We start from the raw sequence: 24,626 nt of genomic DNA on the forward strand, positions 1-24,626 counted from the left end.
AAGCTAAAAGGCTTCTATTGTTCCTGCTGTCTTTCCCACACACACCTCTGTCAACTCACTTACTAACTGCAAGTCAGATCATTGTGTGTGTCTTCACAGGCAGGTTATTGTTGCTGGTCTCTGCTACCCTGGGGGGGCGTCCATGGTCATCAATGCAAATATTGCAACTCAAAGTAAAGTGTACAATTAAAGATCAGAATTACATTACAAATACATTTCTCTCTCTCTCTCTCTCTCTCTCTCTCTCTCTCTCTCTCTCTCTCTCTCTCTCTCTCTCTCTCTCTTTTGTAAAAGCACTGGACTAAATGTCATTGTAAATGATATAAATTGTAATATCAAATTAATGTACATTAAATGTAATTTCATTTTAAATATGATTTATTGCTGCCTTTTTAACATTATTGGACGGCCTCATACTGAAATGTGTTCTTGATATCCAGGCGCCCTTGAATAAGGGTGGACGAAATTGATGCCTCTAATATCGGATATTTAAGGTTGTAACCCATTGCAATCTAACACTAACTTCAGCCTCAAAAAGGACCACCAGCAGAATAATCCCCCTTCCGACAGCAACATTATTACCTTGCATGGTAGGATGTATGTGAACCTAATGAAGTGATACCTCTGGTGCATTTGTCATTATATTATTTATTTATTTACAGCATTTTATCTCGCTTTCTTCGAAGTAATTGAAGGTTTTGCCCGTACACTTTATACAAATGTGATCCTGATGTGTTTCGCCCCGCTGCCTCTTTGATGTGTGGCCTTGTCACAGTGAGGAAGGCCTTCCATTTTCTTTCCCTTATATTGAATCAGTAAGGGAACATGGGCATAAATCAGTGTCACCGCCCATCTAACCCCTGACTTTTCTCTTTTATGTTGCTGCACATTCCTGTGCCAGTGTGGGCTATAAAAGTCATTGGAACCAGATTACTGTATAACACTGTCTGGGGACGGTATAAATCCCAGGGATTTTTACATTTTGCTCATCCCCAACCCATTCAGTCCTTTCCTACCACTCACAGCTCTGGGGATTAAATAGGAGGAGGAGGGGGCAGGCTCGTTCTGCTTTGAGGATGATGGTCACTAGCCATTATGTAAGCCAAGTGGATTTCAAATGCATAGTTGAGCCTTTCTCCTTTGTGATGTATGACGCCATTGTCTGTGTTCCACTAACCGTGTTGCCTACGCATGCTGTGCAACACACGCAAACACAGATGTAGGCTGTATGTTCTCTGCTCCCCGCGCAGCGTCGAGTCCTTCAGATTGTGAAGGACCTACCGACTACTGTTATGAGCTTACCTTAATATTTGTTTACACTCTTAGTATATGAGAGTAATTGAACAAGCACACAAATATGAACAGCTGCGGGGCATAATTAACAATAATATCCTAAATATTTTGGGTGTTTGTGTATGTTGTGTGTTTTTATGGCCATTTGCTCACTTACCTGTGAATAAACTGGACACAAGACTCCATCAGATCCTCCATCAATACGAGATTTTATTTTGCGTATGAACATTTCTCATATCCATGCTTACAGTACAATGAGCTCACAGGGTGGCATAGAGACAGACAGTATTGCAGGGTATCATAACACAGCAGCAACCCACATTGTTTGCACTTAGTGTTACAGTGTCACGAATGAGGTCATTAAATGTTGTGAACTCCATACTGAAGTTTTGGTCTTAGATTGAATCTAATGGCCTGATAACATTTTCATTATCATTTGACTTTACCTGTGGGTAAACAAACCTGATATACTGTATCTTACTAAATATCTACATCATAGTTCTTACAAAATAAATATATAATGCATGATACATTTATATTATCACACAAACATGAAAAACAAAACAAATATCATTTATCTACTATACTATTAGTACTTCAGAATCAAATAAAAGTGCTTCATAAAAGATATATTCACCCCTGTTTACTGTGATTGTATAGAGGTCAGATAGCACCGTCAGACAGTCTGTGGATGGCTCAGAGGATTATGAGATCATTTTAAATTATATTTGGTAGTTTTCACAATGAGCGTCTTTTTTTTTCTTTTTAACACATCATCACAACATAGCCGTTCATGTCCGTCAACTCTTGCTTAGACAGAATCCACTTTCACCTGGTTGTTGTTGGTCATAAGAGGTGAAGGTTTACTCTTTAGCCTCTCGACTGCGTCATTGGAGCTCTCCTGAAAGAAGATGCGCGCCGTGCACACAGACACCACGATGCGCTTGTACTCCCGCCGGAAGTTCTGGTTCAGCACACCGTACACAATGGCATTAAGGCAGCTGTTGAAGTAGGCCATGAAGTAGCTGGCCACAAATAACCACTCTGGGATGAGGGGGACCACGACCTCCGGTTTTATTGCTACCGCCAGGCCGATAAAGTTGAGCGGCGCCCAGCACACGGCGAAGAGCACAAACACCACAAACATGGTGACAAAGTTCCTCACGTCGTGTGGCGTCAGCTTGGGCCGATTGTCTGGTTTGACCCGCCTCCTCACCTGTATGACCAGTATCCAGATGCGCAGGTAACAGTAGGTGACAATCATGATGGGTAAAATAAAATGAAAGAAGACCACGGCGATGGTGTACGCTGAGCTGGCCGACTGCACAAAGGTGCAGGAGTAAACGCGCGGGTCGTACTGCAGTGAACCCACAAACAGGTTGGGCACGATGGCAACCACGGTCAGCGCCCAGATTAACATAACATAGCACACAGAGTTCTTGTCGCTGTACAGTTTGTCATATTTGAGGCTGTGGCAGATGTAGCAGTAACGGTTGATGGCAATCCCGGTGATGTTGAAGATGGAGCCAATGACGCTGACGCCCATGAGGAAGCCGCTGATCTGGCAGTGGACGTAGCCCAGGTTCCAGCCATTGTGGAAGATGGAGGTGAGGACCAGAGGGTACGGGTAGATGGCCACCACCAGGTCTGCCACTGCCAGGCTGACTACAAAGATGTTTCCTGCATGGACAAGCACACACACCCACAGAGGAGACATTCAAGGACACATTAGTCACGGCAGCATATCGCTCAAATGAAACAAAAGAGGGGTTTCAGAATACATCCCTGATTATTTCTTTTTACATTTGAACACGTTAGGTATAAGTTGTGTGTGCTATGAATGGTTGTGATGTTATTTTCCTGCCTTTGAGGTCTCCTCTTGATTGAATTCAATTTTGGCACTTGAGCACAGACATGAGAGAGAAAAGAAAAATGTGGTCGCAGCATCTGTGATGTCGCCTGCAGGTTCCCATTATTTCAAATTTGGATTTAGATTTACTGCTGAGGGTGGCGGTTACTTGAGCTACAAAATCCAGATTTTGGCTCAGAGGGGTGGAACGTGGGATGATAAATCCATCGCCGAATAATAAACAAATTTAAGCCTCAAGATTATTTTCACATTTCACTCACATTAGGGAAATCAGCTCTGCTCATCAGGAGGTGAACATTTCCAAACATCTTGCAACTACTTTGTTCCATAAGGCTCTGGCTAGATCTTGTTGTGAATATCGCCTGTAAATGCTGTGTGTGTGTGTGTGTGTGTGTGTGTGTGTGTGTGTGTTTGTAATTTCCCACCATGAGCACTCTGTATTGCACACTTTGTATGGCTTTTAATTGCAAATGCCTCCTTGTCAACAGACAACAGCATCACTAGATAATGGACTAATTGCTACAAAGCACTCAATATTGGTTGTCAGGCAAAGGTGATTTTGAGCGATCATTAACCCAGATGGATGCAGGAATTAAACACGGGCGTGTTGGTGAACACACTGTCATACAGGGAGCCATGGCAGACAGTAAATGTGTACAAATGTGTGTGTGTGTGTGTGTGTGTGTGTGTGTGTGTGTGTGTGTATGTAGTTTCCCACGACGAGCACTCTGTATTGCACACTTTGTGTTGCTTGCAATTGCAAATGCCTCCTTGTCAACAGACAGCATCATTACATAATGGACATCTAATTGCTACAAAGAACTCAATATTAGGTGTCAGGCAAAGGTGATTTTGTGCGATCATTAACCCAGGCAGATGCAGGAATTAAACACAGGCGTGTTTGTGAACACACTGTCATACAGGGAGGCCATGGCAGACAGTAAATGTGAACAAATTCGCCAACATCTTTCAAGGGAAGAATGTCGATGCACTCCGAGGCAGAAGAGCAAATATCTCATTATGTTCTGAGCAAACAGGCAGGCTTGTGTGCAGAGTGTACACAATTCTTTTTGTCTCCTGCATTCTGTAATTATGCACGGCTCAGCATTTTTACATTGCGTTACGTATTCTTTTTCTTTTTTGAAGAATGGGCTGACACGAGGGCGTTAGAGGAGCCTAACATTGAGCCACGCAGCAATTTCACGGCTGTCACCCAACTCAGCGCAATGCATGTAAAGTAGTAGGCAGTCATATCATGAGGGCTAAAGACGAGACCATTCAATGTCCCTGCAAACATCAAGACCCAGTCGATGAGCTGCATTTACTGTGTGTCCAATGTGCTCATCAAACACACACAATGGGCGCACCTCCACACTTAGTGGAGCTGGGGTTTGCTTTGTCAGGGTCCCGTCGAGGATCAGAGCAGGCTTCTAGCTCGTCAGTGTCACCTGTGCATTAATAGCAAACTGCAGATCTGCCTGGTGGCTTATCTCCCTGAGAACATACCAATCATTCCACCGCCACGCAGCACATGTGCTTATTAATTTTGTCCTTTTATATCTGTCATTCAGCTGCCCTCTATATGTAGGGAATTATGTGCACCTGCTGTTATCACAAGATCTTATGATTGCCAGAGAACTTAACTGTGTTTATCCTGTGTGTGTGTGTGTGTGTGTGTGTCTGTGTGTGTGTGTGTCTGTGTGTGTGAAGAGACGAGTGGTGGGTATGTTCATTAAAGCTTTATGCATACAGCCAAATTAGAATTGGTATAGCAGTCGGGGTGTAAACACAGCAGTTTTAGCAGGGCAGGGGCTCACTTCCTCTCCTTGGGCTGTGCGTGACTGTGGAAGCCATCTTACTGATCTCAAGCCACTTAGTGGCAAGAGTTTGACCTTGACAAGGTCATTCAGTGAAAGGCCTACAGGGAGCGAGCTCTTTTGGCTGCTGGACAGCCAGAAGCCTGTTTCTGTCTCACTCACTGTCTCTGTCACTGTGACTCGTCCTGTGACTGACGCATCACTCAAAGTTTTCACTTGTCTTGAGGGCAGATATGGCCCGATGTCGAGTTTCCTTATCTCCAAAACGACACCTTCTACCAGTTTCTGATTTAGCTCCAAGTCCAGAAAACAACAAGGTCTGGTCACCTCAGTGTTTGTCTCTAAAATCTTCCAGTCCTCCAAACTTCATGAATAACTTAGTTAGCCAGACAACATCATTTTGTCCAAAAATAAATGACATTCATTGTATCATATAACTGACTTTGTCTCTCCACTTTATGGATCAGCCAATGGTAACACTCAAGAGGCAAACACACACACATGAAACATGCAGCTGCCTTTACTTTTTCTATATTTTCTGGTGTCGCATTATGAACGTAAATGTAGAGGAGGTTATCTTTTGCCAACAATGGAAAATGTGAACTGAAACAAGCTCTTCATCAATAAACAAATCTCACCCTCCTGATTGACTAAGCTCTACTAGCTACACTGTGGAAACAACAATTGTAGTTCAAATGTCTCTTTCTTTTGTCGCATTCTGTCTTCCTCCAGGCTTGTGAAATTCCTGTCCATGTGGAAGGGAACGTCCGGTTCAGGAGATTCTTTTATCCCGGGGCTCTGAGCAATCAAACCCTAAATAATGTTCAGAGGTTATCAGCATGCACCTTCCAGAAAGGAAAGGAATTTTCATTATATTCAAATACTGTGTGAGCTGCTCCTCTAGCTTGTCTGTTAAGATTTCACTGAGGTAGCCATGGCTGTAAGGGACAGCTCAGGAAACGGTATAAAACAATTTCCAAGCCATTGTAGGCTTAATTCAGTTTGCCCTGCAGATTTCATTGTTTACAGACTCTCCAGAGTGTGTGTTGGCCGAGTCACACATTAATAAGCTGAGCAGATGGTGGTGCAGAGTCTCCTATGAATAACATGCTCAGTGTTAACAGGAAACACTAAGAGCACACGTCTTCGTCATAACTGTCTGATATCGAAATGTGAAGGATTTACAAACATACAGCAATTGCTCCTGAATCTGAATTGAAATGTAAAGAAATGATCTTACATCTAATATAGATTCCAGCACAGCACCTAAATGTCAAGAACGTCATCTATATCCCTTCAGTGATGTGCATGTGCTGAAGGCAGCAGGTGTAACAGCATTAACACATGCTGTCCTTATGTTCAGAACATACTAATGAACCGGGCATTTCATTACCCAAGGCCAAACGTGAAGGCTAACTGATTCCCCTCTCAAGGGGAGTAACAGAGGTCAAAGTGTGAAAGTGCAGAAAAAGCACAAAGGGTCTTTACTCCATCACCCATGGCAGAATATTATGCAGAATGTTCTTTAATGTATGTTAATGTATGAAAAAAGACCTGAGGAATATGAATATATTTCAATATGTCAGGGATAAATGTAAATTCAGATCATAATGACAGTTAAATCAAATGTATATATCCGGCTATGAATTACAATTCTAAAATTAAAGTTTCTCGTTTCTTAACCTTTTTTTCCATTTACTCTGGGGAAGCATCCGTGTTTTGTTTTTTCTTCCATCGTTATTTTGGTTGCCACTGCTGTGTGTGTTGTGGGTATTTGAAAAGACCTGATTAGCTTTCAGACTGAGAGAATAAATAAATCTCATGGTGACAAAATGCACACAAAACCACTGTGATGTGGAATTTAACATTGAAGAATAAGAGAGAGAGAGAGAGAGAGAAAGAGAGAGAGAGAGAGAGAGAGAGAGAGAGGCAGTGAGTCAAACCCTCAGCGGTTGTGTTCCTGGGTCACTATTGGATTTGCAGATATTGTGTTTATGATTGAAGGCAGTGATGGCTATGGAGGATGACAGTCAGCCAGCCAGTTTAATCTCCTCACTCCTCTCCCAGAAGCTATTACAAAAAGCCCAGGATGATTTAAAAAAAACAAAAACCAAAAAAAACAATAAACTGAACATACATTAAAAAATAAAATCTCGCCACTGGAGGAGAAAATCTGCCAGCAGCCTTCAGAGAATTTATTTTTAGCCACTGAGAGAAAAAGGAAGCTCTATTCAGAGGGATTTAGGCCCATGCTGGTTTATTCCCACCATGTTGTGGCAAAGGAATCAGGGATTTACAAGGTGACCTCAAGTGCTCTCTCTGCTAATAGCAAAGCAACAGTGTAAAACAACATTACTAACTGAAAACCTGCTTGCAGTTCACACGATTTTCAATGTTAAAAGAATAGATTTTCCGTCAGATAAGGAGAGGCGACCATCGTGGAAACCATAGTGGCTATTCTAGAAAAGCCTGAAGATTGTTTACCTGTCACGGCTGTGGGTTTCCTAGCAGAAAGCATTGAAGAAAATACTTTACCGCCTTTGTAATTGTGTGCCCCGACCTGATTAGCTTCACCTGTTGGTCCTTATCCTTCTCTCCTTTAGTGTTCCAGATATCTCCCACATGTTTTGTGTTCCTGGTTTGGTCTTTGTTTCATGCAACATGCTTTTGCCTAATCTGACTGATTATGGGTGTTCTGAACCCTTTCTGGCGAGTAAAGAATCAAGCTCCTGTGAGTGCTTTTGCCTGAGGTTACTTCAGTTATAACATCATTATTATGAGCTTTAGTCTCTTATTAGTTTTATTTGAGTTCTTTAAAAAGACTCCCACACAACACCCACTTACAGTTTAGCTTATTATATTTCCAATAAGAAGAGTATTTTACTTGGGCGGGCTTGTGAGTTTATGTTTGCTCTGTTAAAAGAGAGATGAACTCGCCTGCATGTTTTTGTGGTTGTTGCATGCAAACAAAATCATCATGAGATAAACATGCATGTCTGTTTTTTCTTTAAAAACTGTTACGAATTATGAAAAATAAATAAATCCTGGATCCAGATTCCTACCAAAGTTTGATGGGTTGGAGTCCAAATGTTGTAGGTGATTTATGTGATTATGCTAAGTTTATCTACTTTGACTAGCTGACATTTGCTTTGTTTAATGTTGATTTACATATTGTGTACATTGTCGTTGGATGCTAGCTTGGTGGGTAAATGTTGAATGAGAGCTAATAGTGTGGCTGATGCATGCTGGCTAAAGCAAAGAGACCATGGCTGGATGAGCGGGTGGAGAGCGGATGATAGCGACTTGAATAGATAATATTTTGACTATTTCGGATCATTTATAAGGCCTATTTAAGCCCTGCAATGTAAGCTATACATCATCTAAAAGTCAAAATACTGCCAGTTTCTGTTTTGAAAATAATTGGAAAAAAAACACTTTTTAATATGTTTCCACTCTCAATACGAGCAGCATTGATGTGTTATCTGTCTTGTCTCAGCATACCTGTTGAATGGATGTTAAGTTCTATTCAAGTCTATTCTATTGAATCCAACCCCTGGGGGAGGTGATAGTGGCGTACAGTTCTGTCCAGAGGGTTTTGACATTTCATCATCCTCTAAGGTCCAGAGGTGTCCCACCTGACTGGTGACCTGACTACAGTCTAAATCTTAAACTGCCAGGCCTCTTTCTTACGTGCACCACTACAGCATTGAGGATCATGTATTGTGAAAATACCTGTCTGCTGGACTTAGTTCCTCTGGTCAGGGAACAGAGATGACAAAACACCACGGGTGGTGTCACGCTGGATGTCAGCCAGGCCCCCACAGCTGGTGGCCTGACACGGCCTGACAGGTCCAGTCACGTCTTCCTCATACAGCCCGCTAGACAAGTTGTCCAATGTCATGTTGTCAATCTGAATACACGGTCTTAGGGTGTCATGAACTAGTAGCTAAATACGTCAAAAGATCTGAAACTGCTTGTCAGACAGGTTATAGAAATGTAAATGTGTATTAAATACAAGAGTGTCGAAGCATCTGTGTTCAGCTGCGATCGTGTCCGCTCAAAGATGAGACGAGCCCACGTTCAGTTTTCCATCACACTGACTTTGATGAGCATTGGGTCACGGTGTGGGGGATACAGTACTTCAGATACCCTGAGGTGTGTGTGTGTGTGTGTGTGTGTGTGTGTTGGGGGGGTGACCATGTGGCTGTGGCTCATGTAGCTGCTGGTGCTGCTAAGTTTTACAGTACTGCAGCTGCTTCCCAATGAATCTGCATGTGCACTTCAGCCACATCTGACTGAGATACGGATTAACTCACTATAAATACAAAATCGGCCATTAAGAATATGAACATAAAGCAGGACATGTAACATTATCAGATATCCTGTATGTAATGAGACATCAGGCCGCAAGCACCTGAGGCAGTTAACGCTTTGTTACTTATGTTTGCCGATGCTATGAAAGGTTTGTTTGTTTGTTTACAATCTGTTTAAGACATCTGTGAATCCTACATTATTAGTAATGATATTATGATCTCACTGATAAATATAAGTAGCTGTACCCTTCAAAACCCTTGAGAAGAGACTTTTTGTTTTTTTAAGTATAATTTTTCAATAAAAAAAAATGTTATGGGAATGTGGCTTTTAGTCCTCCTTGTTTACTTTAACTCTGCTCCACTTGCATGCAGTTTTCTTACAATTAACATCTGTTTCTCAGGCATTCTGCTGTCCTTGGCGTCTCCCCTACAGCATACGAATGAAACATTACATTCACATTACGATCATTTGGCAGACGCTTTTATCCAAAGCGACTTACATTACATTACCACCCTTCGCAGAGGGGTGGTAATCAGGGAGACCTCAGCAGGGGCTCAAACCGGCGACCCTCCGGTTCCCAAGCGGAAGCACTACCCACTGAGCCACTGCCTCCCTAAACAACAGCAGGAGATTCACATGACGCAGAACATCGATTTCTTTTTCTCTTCTGAAAAAACATCTTTTCCTCCTTTTGACTACATTTTCCTTCACCTTAAACGGTTATGATAAATAAACTAATCCAGGCCAGAGAAAGTGTAAAGCAACGTGGGTTACTGTTATTCCTGTGGCAGTGAGGTGTGTGTGACTGAAACTATGAGCAGAAGATTTGATTGATTCCTTTTATTTGATTTGGATTGGACAGACAGCTGTCTCTATGCCTGATGTCTTATGTTATCTTTTGTCATTCACAACATGATTTATCTGATGACTCTGTCCCTCTGCCTGGGGAGGCTAACCTGTAATAAGCAAGTTTGTACCATTTGCTCATCACACTGATCATCAAATCCTACTAGGTTTACTAGAGTCATCTCTGATTGCTATTGTACCAAGGTGGTAGTCGAGGAAGAACATAAGCAGTAAGGCAAAGGGATGTGGGGGAAGGTTTGAGGAAATGAATGATCACCTGCTTTTTCCACCAACATGAGCAGAAACCACATAGTTGTGGTGTGGTTCCTTTAATGGCATGTGAAAACCAATCCAACCAAATAAAAAAGGTACAATGTTTGCTTGCGCGCTTAATCAAAGGCGAATTTAACTGCCTGGAAGCAAAGCCGCTGAATTTTTGACAATTGGTCACAATCGGTTATGGGTGAATGAGGACTGAAGTCATTACATGTGAGAGGGACCTACTGGTCAGGCACTAAAGATGGTTTGTAGCTTTGCCAGTGCACCTGCTGAACCTGCGTTTTAACATTAGAAGCTCCTGTGTCGATAACATCAATTACTCTCATAGCCAGGTCATCTCAGAGAGGAGCACAGGGCCGTGGATCTGCTTCCTCCAAAACCTCCTGTGGCTGAAATCATAAAGCTGAAATACGGGGGCTAAATTGAACCAAACAGACCAGTATGTTTTTTCTGACTGATAAAGCCTAGAGAAAGTAATCACATCGTCTTTATTACTGAGGCATTACACTGAATGTGTGCACCCTGCCTCTTACCCAAAGGATGCTGGGATATGCTCAAGCCTTCTGAGAACCTAATGGAGGGATGGATGTTCTAGTTACCTGGTTGTCACTGCTATCACAACAAAACAACCAATATGTCTCAGGAAAACGCACTAATGGTTGTTGTCGGATGTGTTTTGCCTGATGATTGCCCTTCAAAATTATTTGGACGGACCACAATCGCATCTAAAAAAAACCCATACAAAGCAATCATGCCGCACTTTGTCTCAATCCTCTGACTGATGTCCATTGGTCATCGCTCTGAATAGAGCAACAGCCTCACTGCATGCAATCAGGAATTTTTGTCACACTCTGCAGGGGAAGGCAGTCTCCATTATTTGAAGGAGATTTTTGCTTTTCCAGCACTCCCATGGCAGGTAATTGGCTTCTGATGGCGTTGTGCAGCGAGGCCGGGGCCAGGGGTCACACTGCAGCACAGGCAAAGCGACAAGCATAATTAAAACACACACACACACACACACACAAGGATGCCTTTTCCGAACACTGCCATCATCGCCGCTACATTAATGCTGGCAGTGGCAGCGTGTGTGCATGGTGGACTGTAAAATATGGCTGTGCGGGTAAAAATATAAAGTTTGAGGCCGCACACTGTGAGCCACCTGTCACCGTGACGAACACACACAAACATCACCATTACCAAAACACTGTAAATAGCAGACTTAGGTTTCCAGCTGAATACTTTCTGATGTGAAGGTCCTTTCAAACCGACTGGCAGCATGTCAATACTGAACACAATACTGATCATTAGTTGTTCAAAACAGAGTGTTTTTATAACCCGACTGTCGCAACCACAACAAAGAATCTTCCAATTTCCTTCCATCATGCCTCAGTGTTCCACAGGTGTCTTTGGCCCAGTTGAGAAACTATGCTTGTAATGACAGGCAGACCTGTGCAGTGCTTGGCGGGGGACTGATGACTTGTCCCAGATAAGGCAGGAGAGAGTTTAGAGCTCCAGAACAAAGCCGAACTTTCAGGGAAGACTTCACCAGGCTCCAGACGTGGCCATTCCAGTTCTTTTGTGTTTGTTGCCTTTTCTACCTCTGATACCTGGCAGGGTTTTACAAAACATAAGCCATTTAAACACACTGATGGCTATTCTCCTCTAATGCAGGATCATTTTATGTAGGACACAACCACGGACTTCTTCTTTCATTGGCATTGAAGTATAATGTGTGTCTTTAAGGGTACAGTGTGATGATACAGCATCATACACCTACACAATATGCAGTGCTGTTCTTGGCGAGATGAAAGTGTCTGGATAATGGCCACATGCTTCAAAGGACAAGCAACAGATTTCACCAAACTTCCGTTACACAGGGAGCAGACCAGTGCGTAAATGAACAGATGGACCGTCTGCAGATGGTGTGAAGTGGACAAATACTATTCTACTACAAGTTGTTGTGAAAATCCAAGCTTCAGATATTATCAGGCGGCCACTACTATGTTTATAGAGTGACCATAAAAGAAAAAAATGCAAATTGACTTAAAGGCTTAGTCAACAGGAGAAACAAAGCTAGAGTTTGGACTTTTCTCTCTGTAATGCTCTCTGTTATGGTTCTGCTTCTTTAAAATGCTTTAAAATCGCCTGCGTTCAAACTAAAACCAGGAGAGCACATTCAGTACAACACGTATTCATTCATATACATTTTTAAAGTCTTTATAGGTTTCATATAGCTTTGCGTGTTCTTGCTCCTGGTCTCAACTTACTACTTTTTCAGTCACTTTGAGTCGCATGTTTGTTTGAAAAGTGCTATATAGACAAAGTTTGACTGATTGATTGACAGATAATTAGTTTAATATGCTCCCCAAAGGACTCATAATACCACCACACTCACTCACTCTGCATATGTCACACATCTCCACAGTAACCAATTACATGGCAGCTTGAATTCCCATTTGCAATTACCCAGCAGCTTGATCGTGTCAGATGATTGGATTGATCTCATTTATATCATTAGGTCCCTGGAAAGCAAGTATTTAATGAGGGGATGTAACCGCTCATTATGAAATGAGCACAGTCACCATGTACCAAGGTTATGAGTACAATCCAAAGATATGTTCCAAAACAATCCAGAGTCTTTGACGAATGGTTAAATTCATACATTTGAAGCTAGAGTGTTTCAACCAAGGGAGCCATTCTACAGATATGAGCTGCAACCCCTTGGAAACTCTGCAGCCATTGTTTTAATAGAGTGACCCATAAATAACTCTGGCATGGTGGATATGGATGATGAAGCTTTATGTGAGATGGTCAAGCTATAAAATGCAGCGGATAGCACAGAAGAGCAGAGGTTCTTTTCCACGCTTTGCATTAAAATGTGAACTCTGTATGCAGCTACATTATCTGGGTATTGACAACCCAATGTCGGGACTTAATTAATTCTCTATTCTGCCTGCAGTGTTAAAGCTCATGTCTCCTCCTGCTTCATCCATTTTTTAGATTCAAATAATGTTTTTCATGGGAGGCTGTGTTCTGTATTTCAGGTGCACGGACTTACACACACACACACACACACATTCATGGCAGAGTTGCAACACCCAAAATAACAAGATGGAGCAGAGCTGGAGTGATGAGGTGGGAAGACATATCTGGACGCTGACTGCATTGTTATGATAATGTAAGGTGTGAAAAAGGGCCGGGATGTTCACACTGAAAATACATGAGGGATATATGCACCATCAAACTTCCTATCCACAATGTTCCGTTACAGTCTAAAGTTCAGGGAATCACAGTGATCACAGTAAATAAAGAACATCAACATTACGTATATACATCATTCTATCTGACCCCAGCCGACCCATGAGAGCTCCATTTTATCACTTTATTCCATAGTTGGGAGTTTTTCTTACTGTGTGTCTACAGTAAATTCTTGAATTGCTTTCAAAAGGCGAGGCCTCCGTCTCGTTGCTGTGGCGACTTCTCATCTTACCACTTCTTTCTGAGCGCCTCTGTAGCAGTAAGACTTGGACACAATCTCTAATCTCTAATGCATGTAACAGCTCTGCTTTCAGGTCACGCAAATACCCGCCAGAATGTTATTCTCTCTAATCCCCCATATTAACGACCCACTATCTCATTTGCATCATTAATGTCTTCCTCATTTGTGAGTGTGCCTATGCGGCCATTTCTGCCACAGCTAGAGGAAGTTCAATAGTTTCTCCTTAACATTAAAAATGTGGGCCAATACTTTCTGTGTCCATGCAGTGTTTAAATAAGTATGCTACACACATGGATACACACACACACATGCAATTCACACACTTAATCCTCCCCTTCAGTGCTACATTCATAACCTCAACCGTCACTTTGACCTATTCAATTCTAACCTCACTTAACCAACTCTGACCTTAACTCTGTTTAGAAATGAGGGCTGTTTAAATGACCTCACACACACACATACACGCGCACACACACACACAGTTACTGGGCCTTAATTACTTATTCCCTGTGGGGTACGACAGCATTACAGGCTATGTACAGAACGATACAAAGTCTTTCTGAAACTTAATAAGACTTGGTAGGGAGGAAAAGATTCTCACATTTCGCTTCTCTTCACTTTGGTACATGGCTTATGACCAACCTGCCCATTCAGGAATACAAGCAAAACAAGCAAAACAGTTAATCTTTTGGCCTGGTAGATATAGATTTCACCCAAATCAATCAAATACAACTGATTTTCTGTTTTCATACCATGAGAGTTCTGACAGCATTGGAAGGTTTCATCTGCCTGAACAGATCTTAAAGTATTAACTTGTCCACATTACCACATTTTGTCAGCTTCTCTTGGGTTTTCTGTAAAATGCTCTGTGAAAATGTGCATGTTAAAGGTGTGTGACGGTACGTCTGCTTAACAAACACAAGCACAGATGGAGTGTACCGATGCAAAAAGAAAGAGTTACAAAGTTATAATCGACATATCACCATGGATAGTCCTCTAATATTGATTCTGCAAAACTTCATTTTCTTTATCAATCACTTTATCAGAGAATATGTCAGAAGAGCTCTGAAACGACAGCTTGAGTTCAACCGACACAATCTCCAATGGGAACTTTATATACAGTATATTTATAATGTGACTCCAAAACAATTTTTAATTAAGAAATCCTCTTCCCGAGGGAAATAAAATAGTATGTCATTCATTGTGACTCTCACGTTAAATTGAATGTTTTTCTAATGCTTTCCCTTTTTTTATGCACAGTTCCCACGACACCGCGGTCCAAGCTGCTGCCCTGTTTGGCCTGTGGAGCCTGTAGGAAGACACACACACTATTAATTCAGAGTTACCAGCCACCTACTTTCTCTATGAACCAACTACAGACATGGAGGTTTGGGTCGTCTTCCTCAGATCGCACCCTTCCATCAGAATCTGCTTTTGGACAATTATTGTCTCTCCTAATCTGTCTTAATGTCTACGCCTAAGTGAACCCTCAGCCATTGGTGCTCAGAGCAGACAAAGGAATGTGTTTCTAAGAGGCAACAATCAAATATCATAAATATCATAAATGAGTCAAAGAATCCTTCTGCACCGAGGTTTGGCGCGTGGTAAAAAGCAGCACCACTGAGAATTGTAGATTTGATTTGATGTATTGTGCATTTTGGGGCATTCCTGTCCATGACAGACATTTACATTGCTGCAGGAAACTGTGTGTTTTTAGCGGCCGGGAGAAGCAGGTGCAGCGCTGACTGAAGACTGAAGACTGAAGACTGAAGACTGAAGACTGAAGACATCTTTATGACGCAGAGACAGATTCTCCCAGAACGATGATGAACTTTCATACTAATTACTAATAGTAATTACAGGTTATATTAAATGACTCACTTCATTGTTTCCTGATTATATTTCCTCAGTCAAGGGGACAGCATTATGTGTCACATCACGCTGCTCATTTGCTTCATTAGTGTAAGAAAATCCCTGCTAAATTGGAATATTGCAGCGACATTAAATGTGCACCTGTGGTGAGTTTAGTAAATATGCTTTACACTAATGTGATGCTCATCAAGGAATACATCAGCAACAACTTAACAGATATAATTCAATCTTTATCTCTAATCTATAAAAAATCAGCATGTGTTTACCCAAATGCACTTCTTGGTCCAGCTCATTCCATAATGCACAAGTTCACAAAAAGGTTTAAGAAGAAAACTCAAGCTTACTCAGGTCCTCTGCAGATTGACCAAGCCAACAAACACACATCTCCAAGATCAATCAAAGTGTGGGTTCTTTAAATGTTGGATCTACCAACAAAACTTTCTGTCACCATTCAGTGTCCAACTCATGACACTTATTCCAAAATGTGTGTGTAAAAATAAAGAAAAAGCCTGAATACTGAACCCAGTCAGAATGGTGGATGACACTAAATGTGGAATGTCTTGTATTTGCCATTACAATCATCATTACAGGCCATAGAACTGAATCAGCCTGATCTCACCAGGCTCTCTGGCTCAGCTGTGGACTTCTTCGTTGGTAACCTTCCCCTGTTGTTATGCCCATCAGTGACAAAATAACAAGCACGGTCGAGAGGAATTTAGAAGCAAAGGAGGTCAGTTTGTGCGTTTTAAGACTCTCTGAGGAGGACTGACTCAGCCTCCATGATGTTTTTTTCCCGTCAGTACCCTGAATTAACAGTCATACAATCTGACACACTCACAGCTGGAAGCTGCTGAGTCCAGCTACAGTCTTCCACTGTTGGTTGCATAGCAATGGTGGACAAAATGCTTTATTCAAGGGCACCTTGACAGCAGTCCTTGAGGGAGGAGAAATAGTGTTTCTCACTCACATCTCTCTCCCAATTCTCTCAGCTGGGATTCACAGTGGCATCCATCTCATCAAAGCTAGCATCACTAACGTCTGGGCTACGGCTGCCCCATGTGTATGTGTGTGTAAGCAAATAGCTTCACTATAGTAGGCACTCTACAGTATGCATGTGTTATGCATAGTTCCCCTCGGATGAGCATTAGGTTTTACTTGATCTCACTGCCCTAAGCTTGCCATGTGCGTCATCCCAGGCTCCTATTGAGCAGAAAGAAGTTTGCACTCTATATTGTAAATGATTAAAAATAGCACTGGGGAGCAGCGAAAGAGGAGGTGGAGTGGGGGGGCTGGTGGGATCTTAAATGGCTGCAAATATACTATCTTGTATTTATAGATTCATTGCGTCGTCCTTTTGAAATGTAAGGCACACTCTAGTCTAAATGCAAGCGTGAGATTGAGACGGACAAAGACAGAATGAGAGCGAGCGAGGGAAAACATGCACAGAGGGTCGCTAAAGAAAGGAGCAGATGGCACATGTCTGCTCCTGTTAAATTTGTCCAGATCAAGCCGGTCACTGTTAAGCATAGCACTTGTCAAAACAACACACTTTATTCATTCTGCCTACTTGGCCCATTTGGTCATTATCAAGTCTGGAATCCAAAAGCTCTTGTTGTCTGGCTTGACACAAAACTCTATTGGCAGAATTCCTCCACAGGTATGGAGGCTGACATCATGTCCTTAGAGAATGGTGAGGGGTGTTGGATCAGAGTGATGCACACAGACAGGGTGTCATGGAATATGGAGCCTGGAAGGTCACATTTTTTATTGGGGAGGGGGAAGCATGCGTGTGTGTGTGTGTGTGAGGGTTGGTAAGCTTGGAAGGTTTGGGTGAAGCGCAAAGAAAACAAACTGGAGACACGAGAAAAGTGAATGCAAAACAAATAAGGGAAAGTCAACCCAAAAGAGAGAAAAGATACACAGGAGGTGTTTGCTCAGGGTGTTACTATGAAAGAGGAAACCGGCAGCAAAACACCACAGTCACATCACAGCTGCAGCTCAGACTGAATAAACCACTGCAGGGTTTGTCTGAACACAAGTTCCAGCGCCTATAATGAAGAAGCCTGTAAACACACAGTGACATGAAATGAACCCTGGCTCATGTTGGTTCACTCATGTGAGTTTTCCTGAAACCAAAGACAGCAGGATGTTCGATGTGTTCCAATGGGATGATGGGGAAATCATAGCCCGGTTGAACCAGACTTAAACTAAGTAAACTACAGACAAACCTACATTGTCTTCTCTGTAGTCAACACCCTGCCAAACTAGACATCAATCTCCTGTCTCCCTCTTTCTGCCTGTCTGTCTCGTGTGCACTCATGTGTTGCATCACCTTTCTCTCTCTCTCTCTCTCTGTCGACGAAAACAAAGGAAAAGCAGCAAAAACAAGCCGGACCAGGGTCGGAAACACAAACGCAGATAACATCATGTGCACAGTCCCAGCAGTGCAAACCGCAACCGGAATCTCTACAGGCTGGATCTGCCACCTGAGCATAATTAGTGGAAACTTGTAAAGTATTTTCACTTTTTCCACGAGCCCTGACTGAAAGAGTTAATGCAGACTGAGCCTAATCAGGTGCAGAGCGGCCTTAGGGAGAGCTAACAGCCTCAATTCTTTTTTTTCTCCCTCTCTTGGCCGACAGCGGGGGCATTAACTGATCTATAGCCGCGAGTTAAGTGCCTCATGAGGAAAGAAAGGAGATTCTTATCCTTACCCCGCTCGATGTTCATTTATTCAGCTTGGGCACCCCATACATTAATTGCAGAGTCATGACCCAGCGGCTGTTATTCGTCTCCTAAATAGTCTTTTTCGCTCAGCGGCTGAACCTTTTCTTGTGTGTCCTATAATGTCCTCCAACACGACCACGCCGCGCTGCTCTAATGCTCTGACACAGCTGCAGGATTCCACCAACCAAACCAGGATGTAGAGTTGTTCCTAACGTGAATATTTGAGTTATCTTGTTTCACGTCCAAACTGTAATACAGTCTAGGATAAATACTCAAAGAACTTTCAAAATTCAAAACCAATATTCGTGGTAACGAGGTGCACAAAATGTAGAGCCTCGTCTAAGGTTGTGTTTATTTGATTAAGCCTGAAACGTAAGAATTCCTTGGCAATTAAAGTATATACAGTGCTTATGTCAATGTTAACATACAGGCATACTCAGCTTTGACCTTTGGCCTTGTCAGTTATCCAGTGGGGCCCTTAGATAGCTGAAGCTTTCAGAAACTTTACATGGGAGAACACGAAGCAGACTAACATAACTATTTTAACATTATTTATCATTATTAGTGTCACAGTTCAGTCATCCAGCTCTCAGTGTTTTTCCTTTGATCCTGCCTCCGCCCCACTCAGCCTGCCAGCCACACCCACCTCGCCAGTCTTCTCTACTCACCTGTGCACACACCTGCTTCTCATCACATGCAATCAGCCCAGCACATATATTCACCAGCTCCACACTCACTCCTTTGCCAGATTGTTCTTTTGCCATGCGAGACCTTCCAGCATACTCCTGCCTGTCTTCCCGGTACTGACCTTGCCTGTCCCCGATTCCTCTGCTTTGCCTGCCTCCTGAATTCCCAGGTATCCTGACCGCCCGCCTGTTCCTGACTACCCGCCTGCCTGCTCCTTCTTGGTACCTTTGCTGCATCGACTGCCTGCCTGCCTGCTCGACCGAGCGCCGCCTGTCACTGTGTTTCTGTGCTGTCTGCCTGTCTGCCGGAGTGTCAGTAAAACCGTTGAACTGTACCAGTGATTCTGAGTCCTTTGTACTGCAATTGGGTCCATACACCACCCGTTACAATTTAGGATCAGAGGTAGATGATCCGGAGACCAATTTATCTTAAAATACACAATTCTTAATTTGTTGTTTATTTGAGCTCTAGTCCATACTTAAATGGATCAGATGACAGTAGCATTCTCTGTGTGTATCAATGGTAAATCTCACAAATGAACAATGCTTTCCAGTTTTCTTGCTCCGTCTGCTCACAGAGAAAAACATTAAAGCGTTCACATTATCCAGATTTTCATGTAGCTTATTTAGGGGTGTGTTTTGAAACCCTTGCGATGCTTTCATGTGCACACTGAGTGAAAACAGGCACAGTTTTAGGCGCTGTCTAGCTCTGTTCTGTAACCGGCTGCCAAACTCTCACTGTCTAGTTGTGCACCTTGTGGGTGTGTCTAGAAGAAAAGGACCAATGGGAACAGTGTCATTAAATGTGGGCGTGTCAGCGGGTTCTAATGCTGTGGTTTGAATTTTGTTGGTCGTCAGTTTTGGATCACAATTGATTGTTTTTTTAAAAAGGTGTTTGACGATGTGATAAGTGAAACGCTTAAAGAAACTGCAGATGGGTTGGATTTTCCATAATGACAGTAACACATGCGGTGCTGAGTTGCCTTTGTGTCCAGAGCTCATCTCTCTTACCCCCTCGCAAGCCAGAGGAGGCACAGCAGGGGTCACAGACAAACAGCTTTGTCATCAGAGGTGGGAACACATGATACAGCCACATGAGACCGACGCTGCTATCACAGGATGCATTATGCAGTGAACCCAAACAAAGCCACCACCAATACGTCAGAAAGACAAATGTGTTCAGTTCATAGCAAATGAAATACAAATATTACAGGAAGAGCATTTGTTTTTGTAGGAATTCTGAAGTGTTTTGCAACGTTGCAGCGCTCCTGCTCATACTGTAGTACAACAAGTGTAGGTGCATGACGCTGATGGCAACAACCACTTGTTTAACTCTATATTCTACGTTCGCTCCTTCAGCTTTGTAATGGAATAAAAAAGGTTTCTATAGTGCATAACAGCCACAGAGGCGTGTTTGTTTACTTTCACACTTGCTCCTTTATTTAAGCACTTCAGCGCTGAGCCAATTTCCATTTCAACAAAGCCAAATGATATTTAGAGAGCTAAAACGTTCATTTTAATTAGAAACACACACACAAATGCCACTTACCGAAGCCTCCTAGCCTCAAAAATAAGCCTGCAAATGTTCATTACAGGGAGAAGTGAATGATCAGAAATTACATCCTGCTGGCACTCGGCCAAGGCACATCACACACACACAGAGAGGGATGAATTCTGAGCCACACACACACAACAAACAGACACGCTCCCTAAAATGTGGCGCAGCAGCAGATTTATCGGAGGTTCACAGCGGTTGTCAGGAGACACTAAGGTTTCCTCCTGCTTGTTTTTATCTGCCACTTCAGGTTGTGCCCAGTGTGTGAGTCACTGCTTCAGCCTCCCTGTGCTGTTGAGCTGGAAAGGCTTTCTGCTTTGTTAACGTCTGCACAATATTCACAAACAGAATGAAGAAAACAAAGCAATATTTCTCCCAGATATCTAGCAAAATGAGGCACGCAAACAAGTAAAGGAGTTCATTCTAACACGCGTGCTCGCTGATAGCAGAGATGCGCCCGGTGACCCGTCTTTTGCCTATGAAGACGCCCGACCTAAAACAGTCCCTTCCTTTGGCTTCAAGCGCTGCTCAGATTTTCTGTCATGCCACTGAGCTCCAAACTCAAACCCTTTGAACTTTAACCTATTACATTTCACAGCGTGCCCTAATGGATTATGGCTTTCTGCAAAATATAAGATAACAATGGCTCTGCCTCAAATATGGAAGAGAGGCTGCTGCCCTTTCTTCACTGTGCTGCTTCATCAAGATATGCACATGTATCGCTGCTTAAGTCACTCATTCGCCTTTACATATTAAAGGATCGTAAAAGAAGCAGCAGACATAGATAGTTAACATAGAGATAAATGTATGCTGTGACTTATGATGAGGGTAAGCAGTGGGGGTAAGACAAACTACTGGACCAACATCCTCTTGATTTGAAGCAGATATTTGTATAATATGCTCACTAAAAAACTCACTCACTCACTCACTCACTCACTCACTCACTCACTCACTCACTCACTCACTCACTCACTCACGCGATCTATCTATCTATCTATCTATCTATCTATCTATCTATCTATCTATCTATCTATCTATCTATCTATCTATCTATCTATCTATCTATCTATCTATCTATCTATCTATCTATCTATCCATCCATCTATCTATCTACCTACCTATCTATCTATCTACCTATGTCAAAATAGTTCTGATGAAAGAAGTGAGTAAGTGAGTGAATAAGCCAGTAAGTAAATACCTCTTGATTCAAAGTTGTTTGAAAAGGTTGAAAATAAGAAGTTACATGTTGCAGCACCTCAAAGCTGAAGTGACAAGGACCTTGGTTTAGAGTTTAAGGTCAAACTTAGGGTTAAATGTGCTTCCTGTGTCCAGCTCACATATCATCGTCATGACACCAGGACCAAGAGTGAAAACGTGAAAGGGAGATGACATCTCAGTCGATACGTCTGCCAACTTGCATACAATTTGCCAATGCATTTTTCTGGCGGCCGAACAGGAAATTGCAGGAGCCTCACGTTAAGCACGCACGTCTCCGGATCATGAGTGGAGAGGAGCAGATGCAGCTGAGAAGCCTGAGCTGGAGGAAACTCATTGCATTGACCTGTGTGGGAATCAGGCTGAGACTCTGCTCACGCTGATCCTCTGTTCTTTCACAAAGAACGCAGTGTGGAAAAAGAAAACTCAATTATCCAATTAGGCGAATAAATATTAAACCATATTTATCTGGAGATAGTTACTGATTAAATCCCAGATGTTGTTTTATGACCTCTTGACCTTTAATTAGCTGTAATTAATGGAACAACAACGACCCAGATCACTAAATGATCTCTCTACTTGGCCCATACTTTGCTATACAACTTGATAACAAACCACACTGGCGGACCATCACATGTACACAACGTCTACTGATGTGACACCAGGGCTGCAACTGTGATAACATAGATGTATAAGAATAAAACAAGACCAATCCCCGGCAGTTGAATACAGGGCTGCAGGTGGATTGATGGCTGCATAGATCTCAGGTAACACTCCATCTACTTCACACATGACCAGCAGATCTACTGTGAGCTCAAACGTGAAAACAAACGGTCACGTCACGAGTGTATTTAACAAAACACTCCACTACAGACTGCAAAGAAGTGTATAATCTGCCAGTGTGTGCGTGTGTCTGTGTGTGCGTGTGTGTGTGTGTGTGTGTGTGTGTGTGCGTGTGTGTGTGTGTGTGTGGCCCCCACCGTGGGTTTTATGTCCTCTATGTCCATTAAATGATGTGTTTGACCACTTTCAGTTGGTCAACCTTTAATCCCGACACACAGCCCATATCATAATTAAATTCACGCTCTGCTGAGTGCGAAATTCCGCTACATTGTGCATCCCCGCGTTCCCGGCTCGCATCATTTCTTTCCTCTTTCTCGCATCCTCTTTTCTTCCTTTCACCCCCTTCCACCCCCGGTTCGGTGACACGCAGAGACAAAGAGGGGGCTCGGGGAGCTCTGGGGTGCGTTTCCCCCACCATGAGATCCAGACTGTGTCAATAATTGCGTTTCTAGTGTTTCCGAGCTCAGCTTAACTGGCCGAGCACTCGGCGCGGGTCAATAAAAATTATATCCGCTTCAAAAGTAGGCTAGAGCGAGTGGAGGTCGATCTCCAACCCGGACGAGGAGCTCACGACAGCGGGGATTAACGGGGGAGCGAGTCGCTTTAGTGGAACCGGGAGGAGAAAAGCCGCTCTGATCGCACGACTTTTATGGGTGTTTGGGCGCCATATGTTCAGTAAAGTACAGACAGACGCATTAGAATACGAAGATACGGACACAGAGATGATATATGGATGGAGACGCGGTTTAATAGCAGGCAAAAGACCCCACGCGTGACTTTTTCTTTTTGAAGACTTGTGTATTTTATACGTTTTCAAACCCTTATCTTTGCTTTTTGTTGTGTTGTTAAGGATTATTTGTTGCGTTTCTTTAGTTTTTCTGTCACTCACCTGCGTTCCTCAGCTTCTTGTTACGATAGACGGAGAAAATCACCAGCAGGTTCCCCAGGATGTCCACCACGATGGTGAATATGAGGAAACACCCCAGAGTTGTCGTGACCCACGGGGGCCGGTCCAGGACGTAGTCATCGGGGTCTAGCCAGGAGCCGTTCAGCTCAGACCCATTTATAATCATTGTACACAGTCTGTAACTTTCTCACTAAGCTAAATCAACGGTGCGCCCCGAAGAAGCTACCGGGGGTTTCAGGAGCCTCCCGCGGCTTTCATCCTCTCCTCTCCCCGCTCCCTGGTGGATTCGCCGTCGGCTTCTCACTCGGCCTCAACCCCTAACTGTCACCGCGTCCGTGTGCTCATCACTTTTGTTGGTACACGGAGTCGCAACTTCCAACCTTCCCCGACATGTGATCACACACACATACACGCACACACACACACGGAGCCGAGCTTCTTTTTTTTTTAATCGCAGGAGGAAACACTGCCACTCGGTGGTCGTTAGGGGTAAACGCACCGTCTGGAGAGCGAGAGAGAGGCGGCTCCCACTTGTTTCCACTTAGCGGCTCTGGTTCATTCATGTGAGCGGCAGCGGCCCATTCATGCTGCTTAGAGGAGCCATTCATGCTCCGGCCTGCTCGAGCGTGGAAGAAATCACGCTGTTTTACACGACATGTTAGTCAAACCAGGCTGTAAAACAGATTAAACCCTCAATCATGCTGCTTATCAACTCCCCACACTCCCACTGAATTGGGCCTTCACCAATTCTGACAGGTTGTTGACTTTAATTTCTCTGAAAATGTCTCAATTTTCATCGGATTTCCAATTTTGATATTTTGGTGTTTTATATTTATTGATGTTTAACCTGCATGGAGGTGTATAAAGTGTATTCTCTTTTAAGGATTCACTAATAGAGCACGG

The 24,626-nt window shown here is 43.0% G+C and overlaps 1 protein-coding gene across 1 annotated transcript; it reads right to left on the reverse strand.

Annotated features, from left to right (window-relative positions):
• Nucleotides 1-1,516: 1,516 nt before the first annotated feature.
• Nucleotides 1,517-24,029, reverse strand: mtnr1aa (melatonin receptor 1A a). Its single transcript, XM_076145523.1, has 2 exons — nucleotides 23,706-24,029; nucleotides 1,517-2,973 (listed from the first exon to the last, which is right to left on the reverse strand). Exons 1-2 carry the CDS (start codon nucleotides 23,887-23,889, stop codon nucleotides 2,105-2,107), a joined length of 1,053 nt encoding a protein of 350 aa, XP_076001638.1. The 5' UTR covers nucleotides 23,890-24,029; the 3' UTR covers nucleotides 1,517-2,104.
• Nucleotides 24,030-24,626: the final 597 nt, after the last annotated feature.

Source organism: Genypterus blacodes, unplaced genomic scaffold, assembly GCF_046128005.1.
Source record: "Genypterus blacodes isolate CSIRO-AG114 ecotype Tasmania unplaced genomic scaffold, CSIRO-AGI_Gbla_v1 ptg000030l_1, whole genome shotgun sequence".
Classification (NCBI taxonomy): Eukaryota; Metazoa; Chordata; class Actinopteri; order Ophidiiformes; family Ophidiidae; genus Genypterus; species Genypterus blacodes.

Bases quoted from the DNA above. Each gene is read 5' to 3' on its own strand.
- mtnr1aa (XM_076145523.1), bottom strand. From the start codon at position 23,889: ATGATTATAAATGGGTCTGAGCTGAACGGCTCCTGGCTAGACCCCGAT. The intron at 2,974-23,705 runs GTGAGTGACAGA...TTGTCCATGCAG, and splicing joins CAAGAAGCTGAGGAACGCAG to GAAACATCTTTGTAGTCAGC.